General features: G+C 39.3%; 1 protein-coding gene across 1 annotated transcript in view; it reads right to left on the bottom strand.

The window, feature by feature from the left end:
• The window catches only part of lsamp (limbic system associated membrane protein), a 208,495-nt gene that overhangs the window by 29,795 nt on the left and 162,808 nt on the right, over nucleotides 1–15,892 (bottom strand). Inside the window, exon 4 of the mRNA XM_028574484.1 lies at nucleotides 7,541–7,666. Within this exon, the coding sequence (XP_028430285.1) occupies nucleotides 7,541–7,666 (126 nt within the window). The remainder of the gene's footprint in view (nucleotides 1–7,540; nucleotides 7,667–15,892) is intronic.

The raw sequence follows: 15,892 nt of genomic DNA, 5'->3' as shown, positions 1-15,892 counted from the left end.
TGCAGCTGAATGAAAATTGCCATTTTGTTGCGCCTGATTGCAAATATCCATCTGGGAAATTACAAATGTTGCCTTTGTGCCAAGAACACAGTAGGCAGAACAATGGCAGAGAGAAAAATTCAGGGTGCAGAGGCATTCCTCAAAACTTAAAGCAAGGAATTTAAAAGTGACAGAGAGAAACCGTATTTGGGGTATAATATCAGTCGGTCAGTGTTGTCAGTGTTTTCAAAGGCACACCTTCAGACCATGATTTGAAGCAGACGACACCGCTTTTAAAAGTGCTTCATCCCCTCCAACTCTCTTAGGACGCTAATAATTTCACTGTAACTGCGCGTGGTTATTAGCGCTGATCTTTGTGAATTGGACTGTTTTTTGCTCAGGAGCAATTTTTGCACCAAATGTGTGCATATTAATTTAAATATGTGCAAATAGCACAGGAGCACTGAGACACTATTTGCTTGGCAGCGCAGTTTGGGGTGAATCTTACCCTTTGCGGGTGCTTTGAGAATTACACCGTTTCTTTTGGTCTTAATGGTGCAGGTTTAGCAGCTGCAAAAGCTGCGCAAGGCTTTTGTGAATTCCCCTGTGAGTGTATGAAAGAAAGGCTTAATAATCACACCCAGTTTCATTCAGGCTATTATTTGTGATTGTGGTAACTGTTACACTTAGCTTGTTATCTGCTTTGTCAATGTAAGCCAAACAACAAATAAAATCCTTTGGGTGAACCGGTGCATGTACCACTTTAATGACTACCTTGTTTGCTCTGCCCACAGAAGTCCATGTCCCTCATAATGAAGTATCTCCTGCCTTTTTGTCATCTTTTATCATGCTCAAAGGGTTGTAATACAGTATTTACCCAGCCACAGTATTCCTAATTTCATCTGATGGCTCTTTGCAGTCTCAACACAGCAGGTTCAAAAATCTCTGTCAGACCTGCTCTATTATTAAATAGTGTTTAAATTCAATTCAATTTCATCCTGCAATCCCTTAAATACAAATGTAGCTCAGTGATGTGCAAGCAATAATGACACAAACAGTCTCTTTGATGGAGTCTAATTATGAATATATACATATCTCCCAGCAGTGAAAAGGCTCTTCCTGTTTATCTTTCAATCCATCCAGCATGCTATTTTGTCATTAAGATACATAACACGTCAGTTATAATCTAATTAGCTTGGTGATAACTGAGTAACAGAGGCAACAATAGCAGATAAATAAGATTGTGCAGATTTGAGAATGAGCAGTTTCAGCTTGGATGGCCCCGTAGAACCAGGTGACAGCTGTAATCAGTGTGGACACCCTGAGAAACCATGCCATTAACTATCTAATAAACAAATCCTGGGATGGAATACCAATTTAGAAAGTTGGCTGATAACATTTAACTCCAGCATTGGAGGCATCATTTGTCACATATGTCCCTTTCCGACTGGAGGGATTTTTGCAGTTCCTAGAACATAACGTTCCTAGAACCCTACCTGACTAGACCAATTTGGGGATTATTAAGTTCCACAGTTTCTGTAACTCTTTCAGCTCCTACTTCAGGGCAGGGTCTTTCCCTTTTCCCTTTTCCGCATAGTGACCTAGGTCTATGCTGATTGGTCCAACTTATAAGTCACGCCCACTGACAACCTGGAACTTGCAGCGCGCCGTCTGTAAAAGCAATACCATCTGTGTAAGCAAAACATTACTTGAATTACTTGACTACGTGAATTACTACGAGAATGGACGGAATGCTGAACTGTTAAAAGTGGACTGACGTGGAGGTGCAGGCGCTGCTGGCAATGTACGCCACTGAGGAGGTGCAGAGGGACCTGGAAGGATCCACAAAAAACATTAAAATCTTCGGGAAAATCTCCAGTGAGCTAGCGCAAATGGGGGTTTACCACATGGCCAAGCAGTGCAGAGAGAAGGTGAAGAAGCTGAAACAAGACTCAGTGTTTCCTCTATGTTGATTTGACCGTGGCGGCCCCCCATGGCAACATTTCTGCCCCCCCCCGGTATCAGAAATAGGGCTGCATTGTTAGAGTGCATGTCGGAGAACGTTTGTATCGTAGGTGCATTATTTACATGCTGAAGTAGTTACACTGCATTAAGATAATGTAATTAATAGTGGGTTTATTGTTATTTGCTACAGAATGCTTAGCCTATATGTCAAGATCAAAGTTGGCCTATATAGTAACTCAAAAAATACAGTTCAGTCACAACTGAAAATATGCCTCATTGCGTGTGGCGGGGGGGGGTGTTCGGACCTGCCCCCACTGCTAAAAAAAAACCTAAAGGAAACACTGAAGACTACAAGAAGATAAAGGACCACAACAACCAGAGCGGTGCAAATCGCAAAACGAGCAAGTGGTACGCCACTTTTCAACGGTGGAAAACCTGCTGGAGTCAGATGCTGAGCTGCGGAGGGACAGTGATTCCCGCTATGGTGAAATACTGCAATTTCTTAAAGACCAAGACAAAACAGAGGCTGAGGAGCATGCCAAGGGAGGAAGAGATGAAGCGCTTCCAGGCTCACTGGCTGGAGAGTCTCCTGCGCAGTATCAACAGGCTGGCACCCAGGCAGGAGGACCTGTGATCAACCCTTATTTTTTAAAGATGTATGTGTGTGTGTGTGTGTGTGTGTGTGTGTGTGTGTGTGTGTGGTTTCTGCACATGTAAACACTTTTGCCGCACATATACATGCACTTGTAAATGCATATGTAAATAGTTATCCTTGCACTTTTTAATATTGTATTGACTTCACTGTTTAGCATGCCTCCTACTTTTGTAAACAGGTCTTAAGTTTATCTTTGCACTCTAAAGTTTGCTGTGTTGTGTTTTACTTTGATATAAATAAAGTATTTAATAGAAAAGTGGGTTACAGTTATTTGTACATGCACACATGAAGGTTGGCCTACCTGCTTGATTAAAAAGAGCAGCAGCAGGCTAAATGGCTGTGGTATCATAACTAAATATTGTGGTGGTTAGATGGCTGTGTTATAATAACAAAAGGTCTGCGCTGGCATTCAGACAACTTTGCTCATAATGCCCATTCAATTTGCCAGTGTAGGCCTTTCATGTTCACATAGCCATCTAATCACACCTGTTGACATTCTTGTGAAATTTTTGTGTTATCATCACAAAAGGTCTACACTGGTTAATTGCCCCTCCTACCAGTTCCTATGGCCACTTGGCCAGTACGAATGCAAATGGGAAAAACCGGTTTTGGGGGAGAGTAGATGGTAGAACTGTTTAGAAGTGGACTGTTCCTATAACTACGTTCTTGTAACTACTTGGTCGGAAAGAGTCTATAGATTATATGAATTGTACGGGATTGCTCAAGGTTTTCATTTCTGAGCCCCTGAGAAAATAAGTTTTACAGAGAAAACCTTTCAACAGACATATCTAAGAGCTGACTTGTTGCAGTCTGCAGTTTGATGACTTTCTGGGTTGTTATTGTTCTGGAGTTTTACAGTTTTGTCAGTTTGATTTAAAACTTTCTTTGCTTACTGCTTTAACCTCCCCTTTGGCATGTGTGCATGTAATTACTTTTTGAGTTTCGCAATATTTGAAAATATAATTAAACCAAGGCACTACCTGTTTGGTTTAATATACTTGGTAGCTGCTGGAGTTAGACTAATGTATATTCATTGCAGTGATGTTTTTATGTTGAAAACAGTCTGTGGGACTGGTAACACTGTGGTTACATAAGCTTGTGCTGCTTGGGCTGCAACAATTATTGATTGTCTGATTTATCAATCGTCAAAAATGGTGAAAATAACCCATCAGAATTTCCCTGAGCCCATCTTTAAATGACTTGTTTTGTCTGACCAACAGTCCCAAATCCCAAACATAAATATGTGGGTGTTGAGTCTATGACTGATACTCAAGTCATATAGCCTGACAAGCCAGACCCACATCAAGATGTTGGGTCTGGGAACTCACCATTGAAATGGGCTCAATCCGAAGGGCGGGATGAACGGTTGTCTTTCAAATCCCCTCTACACGTAATAGCGCTACAACCAGGCAGAGCAACGAAGAAGGAAGAAAAGCTAGTTGATAGATTAAACTTTTGCCGTATCCGGTCGGCAAAACTTCGAAAACATCTTCCTTTTTTAAGAATGATTTCTGTGATGTTCTTTGTTCTTTTCTCAAAGAAAATATCAACTCCAAGTCTTCCAGAAGAGCGCTGTTCCCAGCAGCAGCAGCCATAAGCCCACCCACCGACGTGATTTGCATGTGATTGGCCTGACCAGAGTTTGGTTTTTTCAGCTCGCAAGTCAACGGAGAGTGCCTAGACTCCCCTGGCTGAACTCTTACAAGTTACTAACATAAAAAGATGTAATGTTGCTACTATTCATTGGGCCGCTTAATGTACTTCAGTTGTTTGTTCATCTGCTGAGATGGATGACTCTGCTGACCAGCAAATCAGATTTACTGTATTGTTTTATGTGACTAAGATGTAAGAAGCTACGTTACTTAAACTTAAAAAGTTCATTCTTCAGCTGCCACTTGTCACATTTCGTCCCTGTGTCAAGTTTCTGTTTTTAGTACCTTTCATGTTTTGTTAGTTTTCCCATTTCCTGTTTTATTTTGTAGGTTTTCTGTTCTCCCATGTGTTGTTTTGTTTTACTTCCTGTTGTATATTTTCCCGCTTGTGTGATTACCTTTCCCCGCCCTAATGTGTTGCACCTGTGTCTCATTGTCTCCCCTGTCTTATGTATTTAAGTTCAGTCTTCCCTTTACCCCAGTGTGAGATCATCTGCTTCCTTATGTTCAGCCTTCAAGCGGTTTTCCCTGTGTCCTGTTTTCCTGAGTTCCTGTTTTCCCTTGGATCTTTGACCATTGCCTGTTTCCCATATTTCCCTTTTGCCTGCTGTTTACTGGACACTGTTGCCATGCTTTATTAGCTTGCTAATAAATCATTGTATTTTACGTACCTGAGTTGTGCATTTGTGGGTCCATTCTCTGTGTGCGTGATACCACTAATATGTATGCCCATTTGCCTTTTGCTGGCCTTGATGTACTCAGTTACTGCATCCTCTTGATAACGATCTATATTATGTGTTTGCTGCTTCATTTGAAAAACAAGAGTACAAAAAGAGTATTGTGCTTTAAAGTAATCACAAAAATAGAAACCACTATAACTATGAAAAACACAATTAATCTGCAGTGAAATTTGTGGAAATGGACATACTGTTAGCAATTTTGAAGCTTTATGGAGACTTGAGCTTGATAATCACACTGTAGAATTGAGACTTGACTCTGGCTCTCAGCAAATGACTCAAGTCTTGACTTGGACTGGCATGTTAGGACTCAAGAACATCTGTGGTTAGTTGAGAGCCTCGCTAGCTGAGTGTAGCGGCGCTACCGCTGAGGCAGGCGAAGGCGTGAAGCAGCTACGACCACATGTTGCCAGACATTATTATCTCTCTCAGCAGTCCTCCACACATGCACAAACTGGCTTATGGATTCTGGGGTGAAAGACACCAGCAAAACAACAACAAAAATATCAACAGTGCCAGTGTTTGCAAATAGTGTGTATTTATTTAGTATCCCCATCTCTGGAGGCACATGTGCTATAAGTAGAATAACAGAATCCAATCCTGCCAGGATGTTGACAGGATTTTTCCTCTATCATACTGTTTTACCATTCACACTGTTTCAGTAAAGAACAAAGGCTTGTCGAAGGTGGTCTTCCCACTATTTTCTCAACAAAATATAGAGAAAGAAAAAATAATAATGGAAAAAAGAAATAACTACTTTATAGAAGAAATTGCAGAGGTGTAGTTATTAAGCCCCAGTTCATTGCAGTTTGAATAATCTACTATTGGACATTGTTTTTTCCTTCCCTCTGTATTCACATCTCCATCCATATTCTTGGAACAAAGCTATTTAAACCTGCAAATGATCTTTACCTACTAACAGTGAGCAATCTGAACCTTGAGGGTTTAACTTCAGTTTCACAGGAGCTTTTAGCTTGCACTACTGTAAAGCAGCCAGTCAGATCCGTATGGCTCACATGATTAAGCTAAACAGATCACTCTCCTTTAATGCAAACAGACAAAAGAAGCAAATACACCCATCCAAGTTGCTCGGCTTCCAGGTGCATGAAACAGATGTATTTGATGGAACGTGTCTGGAGCGCTGACAAACTGATTCAGTAATTGATAAAGACAGACAAATAGAATTGCTTTCATTGGCACAAGGCTTTTATCAATCGGAGATGTTGTCAAGTCAAGCATCTCCATTTGTCACACAAGCTTATCGTTGGTGGGAGACATTATTTTTTACAGAAATTGGATTAAATCCCAAAGCAACAGTATCGCCACAGTATTGCCACTCTAAACGCACATATATGGAAAGATGTACTGACAACACCACCTGTACTATTATATAAGGGACTCACACCATGTTAGATAAGCACGCCCTAGCGAATGCAAAGCTAGTATCTGTAACTGTATAAAACAATATTTTTTATCTGCATTCAGATTTTTCCAGATATGGGCAGGTTCTGCTTTTGCGTTATCTACAGACATACATACTCCTCATTTGTATGAGTTTACTGCTCACAAATAGAAAACAGCAATATTGTAAAGAAATAAAAAAATAAAGCATGGTTTGAGGAAGACATTTTAACAGGGAAAATGCAAGTCAGAATTGCATTGGGACATATCCCCAGATGTCTCTTTAAAAAGTGAAGGTTGGGTACATAATGGGAGGAGGCACTAATTTAAATTTGAAATTCTTTTAATTTAAAGTTGGAAGTGTCTATGATAACAAATAAGAAACCCATCAGCACATAAACAAGGAGGTTGTGCATGCAGTGGGAGGAGGCTTAGAAGTGTAATTTAAAGTGTCTATGAAAATAATTGAGAAAGCTATTAACAAAAATCTGACACACTCTCTTGACTAATTTGCATGAACTTTTGAGACGGCCCCTTACTCCAGCTTGTCAGTTTCTCGCCCACTGTCAATCCGCAAACAGTGCCAGGATTCAACATCAGACTAGGAGGTAAAAATAGCTATAACAGATGCCAACATCAGTCAATCCTGCACTAGCCAACAAATCTGGTGAAGACTGATGAAAAGACATCATGGAAATTGATGTTGCTTTGGTTGCTATCAGTTCCTGATTTCACTGTACAGACAACAATACTACTTTGATACTGAAGATAACATCTGTATCTGATGATTATGAGCCAAGATCACATGTTCATTGTCAATAGACATTGGATATCCTGCCACTACTGTAAAGAGTGATTTATTTTGTAGTGTGTGAAAAAGGAGTGTGACATTTGTGGCAAATTGTAAGTAACATTACTGCTAATGATCCTGTTTGTATCTGTTCAGAGTGCAATATCTGTTCATATCTGCATAATGTATTATTTTGCCTCTGTAAGCCTTATGCATAGCAGGCGCCACAGCAAGATTCAGCTTCACTTAAAAAAATAAAATAAAATGAAAAAACAATCTGGTATTTAGATAATGACAAAAATCTGTCACAGACATCTGGACTGACACAAATGATAATGAGCACTGACTGGATGATTCTTACCTGAGGGGTTGAGCAGCCGCCAGTTGATTGCAGGGTCCGGCCTGCCACTGGCCAAACAACTGAGTGTCACGTTACTGCCCTCATTCACTGTGATGTCTTCTGACACTTTGTAGATGTTGGCTGGGACTGGAGACACAAGAGAAATGACATCAAGGTTAATACAATTGCTACTTGTTATGAAATGGAGTTTAAAGAGCAAAGTGTGTTTTATCTCACACAGACCAAGATTCAAGAGATCTGACATTTTTGATCTTTTGTTCATAACTTGAAAAGCAATAGTGTTTTATTCATCTTTCTGTAAAACACCTTTCAACTCAACAAAATAGCTGTGACATTGCCATTAAAAAAAAACAAATTTACCATGCCAGGTGCTTTGCTCCCATAAGATCCATTACCATATCTTCAGAAAAACTATTAGCTAAAAAACAGAGATAAACAGAGAATAAATTCACACACAAACTGACCTTGATTCTCTCAGTGAAAGGAAGAATTTTGGAAAAGCTTTGGAGAACCTTTACTAATACTGCTTTAGCCCTCAGAGGTACTTACAGTAAACTTTTCAACCCAGGATCCAAATAAGCAATTTAATATCCTGCCGCGGGACTTGAGCTCATGAAAACAGATTGCTTCTCTTGTCATATGGGGACCCACCAGACACTTGGCTCGGATTCAGAGTTCGGACTGATACCTTCAGAAATGTAGGCTTTAATATACAAATCAAATCTTTAGAGGTAAAATGAAGAATCATTTCATGTGTGTGTATGTGACACTGATGTTCAAAGTAACACGTAGCTATTTCATCTCAACGCTGCAGATTTATGATCCTCTTGCCTCGTGATCTCCATCTACTCCTCACTCATAATGCTCTCACACAGACAAACTAGAGAGATGGAGAGGGAGGGAGAAACATTAACTCTGGCAAAAAACAACTCCGATGAAATAAGAAGGTACAGTCTGTTTTAAAGCGAGTCAGCAGCAAAGATGCAATCAATCATGAAGGATGTAGAGGGCATGCATCACTGTTTCCACAAACTGTGGGTAAAGGTATCGTATATAAAGATATGAGGCCAGAATATACAAATAATGATCAATGACTTTGGAATATGATAAATGTTGGTGCATGCATAATGCAGGCAAATGAAGAGTAACTTTTTTTCTCTAAACTTTTAATAAGCAAATTTACTATTCTAACTTAATGTATACTTATGTGTGTGTGTGTGTGTGTGTCAGGTCTGCATTCCTTTGGGCTCCACTGGGTTGCACCAGCTTTGTGTAAGGTCTCTGCTGAGTTAAGCTTAATTTATGTTTGCTGTGGTGTTCCGGGCGCGAGGTGTGTGCGCCATAAAATGACGTCACCACGGCTGTCTCTTCCAGTGCGAAGGCTCCGCAAGCTGTCGCAGCGCCTCTGAATTTTTGGAACTACGCGCCCACTGCGCTTTCAATTCAACACGGTCGGCTGGGAAGAGCAGGTTTGTCTGTACAAACATCTGTATGATTCTTCACGTACAGACCACAGGGAGTCAAACAGCCTTAAATATGTAACAACAGTCATGTTAATGATCAGAGTAGATAAATGTAATGTTTCGCGGTACGTCTGTGTTTAATATTGGATATGTTTACTACGGTTGCCAGGCAGCCTGCTTCCCTTTACTTCCGGTCTCTTCTTCTCTACTACAAAGCATAGCTCGTAAGCTCAGCATGCAAGCAACATGTCGGTAAAGGATATTTGCCGTTTGTGTAACGAGAATTTAGGAATAAAAGACACCATTTCAGGTTCCCGGACCATATTCCAAAAGAAGGATCCAAGAGAAAAAAAGCATTAGCGAGCGGCTAACAGAATTAGGGCTACCGCTGGCTGATAATACTGGTTAGCTGATTGGATAAACCATCGGTCTATCACCACCTAACCCACCTCAAAACCAACGCTGATTGGCCCGGTCGTTTGGCTAACGGCTCCAAATTTTCTCTGCCTCAAGATGCCAGACTGATCTGCGAGTGGAAAACTGGAGCTCGCGAGATCAGGACGGTCTCACGAGGCTAGCAGCAACCATCTTCTTTGTTTTCAAGTAGCAGGGAATTCACGCGGAACCGTTGCAACTCTTCCGTCATTATGTTAAGCCCGCCCACCGACTCTATACACGATGCGATTGGCCTGACTAGAGTTTGGTTTTTCCAGCTCCCAAGCCAAAAGACAGTTGGATTTGGAAGAGAAAGCTCTGCTTATTTGAAGGAACACTCAAAGGATACAAGCAGTTCCCCATAATACACATCCATAAACATAAAATTCTTGTTAAATCACCGAACCTAAACTATGGCAAATACAGAGGAGTCTGGGGTGAGAAAGGGAACACAGTGTTGGTTTTAGCTGATTAATAGTGAGAAGTGTGACTTGTGCTGTGCTGTACACCTGCATGGATATGAATGGATGTTACTAGTCAGCTAAGGCACAGAGCTGATTAATGAGCCAGTGATTGTCAGAGATGTATAGTAACGAAGTAGAACTACGTCACAACTGTACTTACGTACTAAAAGGCTGTATCTGTACTCTACTGGAGTATTATTTTTTCCTCCTACTTCCACTTTTACTTGAGTACATATTTTTGATGAGTTTAATACTTTTACTCAAATACATTTTTATGTGCTGCATCGTTACTCGTTAAAACCAATCACCGTGAATTTGGTGCAACTCGCAATTTTGACCAATCACCGCAACTTTTCCGCAAATTCAACCAATCCCAGCAGTCCCACGTGCCAGACTTTGTATCAGTATGTGACTCTGAGAGCCAATGACCAAGCGGGAGTGAATTCATTTCCTTGTTTCTGATATGAAGACGAGACGTGTGCGACTCGAACATCTCACATTTACCAACAAAATGTGCAGTAAAAGACCGTGCAAAACATTTCAGACTATCCTTCCAACCTGTATACATTTTAACATCAATGTACGCTGTGATGTTTTTTCACTATAAAGTCGCTTCAATCCTGTTGGCTCTCTGCAGCGGGCGGGGCTGCTCAGTTCTCCCTGTGACTGGATGCAGGAAAAACTTGAGAGGAGACGTACAGGATTACCTAAATTGAGGACAGCTACGCTACGTTATTATAAGTGCAAAGATAAAGTCCAATAAGTACTTTATCAAACTGTATGAATGTGTGTCCCAGGCCAGGATAGGAAACTAACTAACAATGTAAAGATCAACAAGCCACTGACACATATGTTCAAATTTGATTAATTCAATAAATTATTATTTTTTGCCTTAAATCCACCAGCCATTTTCATATTATACCAACAACATTTGGAGTCTTTTTGGTAAGGTTACTAGGAAAACTCAGCCCAGAGTAATTTTATTCTCCCCAAAACAAGTTTCCTTTTAATTTTTAAAGAAGTATACACCAAATTTGAAATAATATAAACAATATGATATTCAAACTTTTGACTGCTTTCTTTAATAACTACATAACACAATACTTTTACTTTTACTTTCAATACTTGAGTAGTCCATTTTGAAAAAGTACAAAAAATGTTGAATACTTTTGTACTTCCACTTAAGTGTGGTGCTTAAAGAGCACTTCAATTTATACTTAAGTCACTTTTTTTGGTAGAGCACTTCTACTTTCACTCAAGTCTAGGTCTCTAGTACTATGTCTGGTGATTTTGGAGCATGAATGAAACGGCTGGTGCCAATCAGCTAATGCAAGCGCAATTTCAGTGCTCCCGTGAAACTAACGTTATGCTCCATATGTGACAAATAAATGCGTTTTGTAACAAAAAAATGTCTAGGTCTACATGCATAGTATCTATCACATGTTTTTAGTGCAACTGTTCACATCAAATGTGTCTTAATTTTCTAATTGCCCTGGTTATCATGGAAAAACCAATATGTGCAAAAAGGTGCAAAGAGGTGATATTCAATATATTCATATTCAAGTCCTTTGCCTAAGAACATTGGATGATTGAGCCTGTGAAATGTACTGGTGCACATTATCATAAACATGCAGACTTGTGATGCATTCTAGCAAAGTCTAAATATTTTTCAAATTTTGACTTCCTAGCATTGTTTGTCATTTGTTTCAAGGGCAACTATTGTTCACCCAGTGCAGCTAGTCCTACGATCCACCCTTGACCTGCATTCATCGCCTGCTGTGTACTGAGCACATTCACAGTATCAGCTTGTCATTCAAAGTCAATTTATAAATAATCCGCAAAAATCCTTGTGCATCGAGTTTGACAAAAAGGCGAGAAAAAGCTTGCTAAATCACTTGCCTTTTTCTGTTCCTGCAATGTGACCCTGCCATTGTCCTGAAATAACCCAGAGAGGAATAATGCTTCGAAAACCACAGGAGATATTGCAAACAATGAACACAGCCTTTAGCTTATGTACTATTTACTGCACCTTTAACCACACAATCAATTCTTTACTATTTTCAAGGTCAGGAAAAAATAATGAGTTGTTAAAATGTCCATTACCAAATTAGACCTATTCTAGTGAGATGTTGGTCTGAGATTGGCAGATATTAGATGGAGAGAGCTGCACACTTTTAATTCAATTGTTTTTCTTTTTTGTGTTTGAATGTGTGCATCTTAGCGTTTTCTACCTTGTAATTTGTGTGATTCTCTATATAATACAGTGTTACTAATACACTACTTGAAGGATATTTGTAATTGTTGGACTTTTTACCACATTATTTAAATATTGTATTTGGGTTTTCATGTTTGCAATTTAGAGGTCTTTCTTAAAAATTAAAACACATCAAACAACTCCTCTCCAGTACACCATGCTTGATTCACCAATTGTTTTGGGTTCTCTTGCCTTGATCAGGGTGGTGCCCGAGGCTGTTTCCAGTGTTTCTTACAGTAAGATAAAGCCCCTTTTTTAACCATCATAAGCATGCCTTTATATTGTATGTCATTCATTTGCAGTGTGGAAATGTGTGTTAAATGTCTTTTCTTTATATACAATTGCATCAGAGTGTGTGTCTTTGACCTGCACCATCCATGGTAGTGCATTAAACCTTAATTGCCATGGTTACACTCTCTGTACATCAGACTCACATTAATTTATCCCATCCAAATCATTTATGCATAAAAAGCAGGGCTGGGTAGTAAACCATTAAACCTTATGGTATACCTGCTTAAAAGTGTCACAACTGCACAATCAGTTACATGAAGCTGGTGCTGAGAGTAACACACTCTGCCAGCTCTCAACAACAACAATTTGTCCATAAACATGGCACTTAAACCCCAACTGCTCCATTAAAGTTACTCAGTAGGTCCTACAATAAATGCACCAAAGTCGTACTCCTATTTTGGGTGTTATCCATTCCAGCATGGGCTTCTTCTTGCAGTGAGGCACGTTTCCAGTTTTGCACCTTTCATTTTGGTGTATATGAAAGCTGCTTTAAAGACTCACCTTGATTTACTCCAAAAAGAAAAATATATAACAAAAACACATGGGACATGTATACTGAAAGCATTTCATTGTTTCTCAAGTTGTAAACATATTTGTGAGAGTGGCATCATGTGGGAATTAATATGCTATCTAAATCTGATAGGAGTTGCTGTGTTGGATTGAAATAAAGCTGCCACGTTCCTCCATATCGACCAAACAATATTTCAGTGTTTGTCTCGGTTTCTCCAGCAAGGTTATTATTGAAGCTTTGTCTCTACAGCATCACTTACAGCCTCCCCCAATGAACATCCCCAAGTAACCCATCTCTGTAATACCAACTGACAAGACTCCTTTTCACAACCGTGCCAAACAGCATTTTAAATGAAGTCATACAGAGTTATTGCTGTAGTCAAATGACCAAGCCAAAATGAAGATGTGTTTTCCAGATATGGCGAGATGGAACAGGGGGGATGCCCGGGCGGAGGCACACGATTGAGGTGACAAAGAATCCAATTGGGTTTTTTTTTCCTTCTCAAAAACAATCAAAACGGGGTGGGAAAGTTGATTGGCTGACTGGAGAAATAATTCTCGCAAGCATAGATACAAATGGATCGGCTAAGAAACAACTGCTCATACTCTGATAACCCTGTCACCTCTATAAATGGGAGGGAAGGGAATAGGAAAGATGAATGAAGGCAATGAAAAAAGGAAGAGAATAGTGGAGGAATAGAAGTGTGAATGACATTTTAGCTTTAGCTGCCATAAAGCGCCTGGTGTCCAGCTGTCAGGGGGAAGAAAGAGAAGAAAGTAGTGAATTGTAATCTTAGTCATAGGTCAACCTTCAAGGAACAATGTTGGAAAGGGCATCTCTTTGAAAAGCACTTTACCTCTGCAACCACAGGATGGATACATTCCATGGGGATACACTGCACTCTCTACTAATGTTTCCCTATAGCTGTGGTTTGTGTGAATTATGGAATTGACAAAGGCGTGGGCTAAAAAACACCCACGTTTACACACCATCTTGTGTTCAACACAAAGGGACACACTCACTTTCACATGTACTCTCATACCTATTTTCTAATTAATTTCTATTGACTTCACTTTTCTCATACACTCCCCAAATAAAAATAAATTTTCATTCATAGTCAAATATAATCAGCTACAGTATACGGGAGCATTTTTACCGTCTTCAGGTTTGGAAGGTTTCAGCCCCCGCTCCCCAAAAAAAGTCTTCAGCTAATGATCCCCTATTTGGTTTAGTTTTTCCAATTCCTCAAAAATAATGAATCTCTGATGAAAATGTTATAAATACAATGACCTTACTTTCAACTTTAATTTCAAACTTCAAAGAAAGAAAAAAAGAAAGACAGCGTAAGAAAGAGCAGAAAGAGCAAGAGTAATTAGGGAGAAATCTGTTTGTGTTTGCAGGTTTGTGCATTAACTCTGCGTCTGCCTTGAAAAGGGAGAGAGAGAGAGAGAGACAGAGCCACAGGCACTTCCTTAGTCCACAAGTTATTAACCATGGAGAGAAATGGAACCTTTGCACAATGAATCACTCACTCTCCATCCATTACTGGTTATATTTGCATGCACCTAATATTGCAACTATTGCCAAATATTTTATATTTTGTCAGGTTTAAAATTAATCTATTGCATGAAAAATCCCAAGATTCATTAATTTAAGGTGGGAGGATTTCATGCATTTTAAAATCAGCTGTGGATGACAGATATTGGCTTAAATCATCCACGTTTTTTTTTTCAAAGAAAAGTACAGAGAGTGTTATTGTCTCTCTTGCTATAATCACACTGAAATAAAAAAAAATGTTAAGCTAATAAACATTAATCTGCAATTGTGTGTATTTAGTGATTAGAAAATCCAGCAAAGTATCCTTAGGAATTACATCCTACCAATGAATGTTAGTACCAACACAGTAAGTAGTGTGCCCCAGATCCTGAGCGCAAAGGGTGTATTTTTAACCATAACGGACTTATAATTACCATTTCCATTTTAATTTACCGTAACTGCAATCTTTCCCTAACCTTAACCCAGTGTTGCAGTTGCCTCACCTTAACTATTCCTTACCCATATTGCATTTACCATAACCACAATCTCTAACCTTAACAATACTAGTTGCATCTGCAGATATTGCAGAAAGCAAACATTTTTATTTGGCATTGAAAGTGAATAAAACTATAACCAAATGTAATCCAGGGTTCTGCAGAATGGTCGAAAATTGATGTTCATGTCTGAACAAATTAAAGCACGCATAGATAAATGTATGAATTTGTGCTGCCAGTAAAAACAAGATCATCCTATCATACATGCATATACATGACTGTCTACCATGAAAAATAGTACATTGTACCTGCTCCCCATCTGTTCCTGCACAATTGTCCCCATTTGCCAGATATGGTAACAATATGCTTATAATCTAGGACTTGAGATACTGTTGGAAAATGGAGCAATTAGGAAAAAGACAATATTCAAGGACAAAGGGGTTGAGATTCTGATCAATGTGATACAGCAAAACTAAGATGTTTAATTTGGCACTTTCACAAATGTCTTGTCCAATGTAACAACAGACATATTACAGGGGAGGGTAATTAATGCTGTGAACTCAATATAAAATGCTAGAAAACATAGTTTGACCTGAAAGTTAGAGCCAAGAAAAATAACAAAGGCATCATTCTGGATTGGCAATACAGAGAGTGCAACTCTGTCAACCACAGAAGAGACTGGACCAACACTTGCAAAATAACAGAGAAATCTATGGGCACAAATACACCAATCAAACTGATAAAGTGCATTTTAAGAGCAGGAAAGACCAGATAAGACTTTATTGATCCCAAATTGAGAATTTTCAGTGACACAGCAGCAAATATAATATGCAAGAATAATCAGCCCAGTCTCACGCCAGGTCGTTATATAGTCACGTTATTGTAATTTATTAAGTCGTGGACA

This window comes from Perca flavescens, chromosome 3, assembly GCF_004354835.1.
Source record: "Perca flavescens isolate YP-PL-M2 chromosome 3, PFLA_1.0, whole genome shotgun sequence".
Taxonomy (NCBI): Eukaryota; Metazoa; Chordata; class Actinopteri; order Perciformes; family Percidae; genus Perca; species Perca flavescens.
The sequence above is the reverse complement of the archived record's forward strand: the minus strand, read 5'-3'. Positions and strand labels throughout refer to the sequence as shown.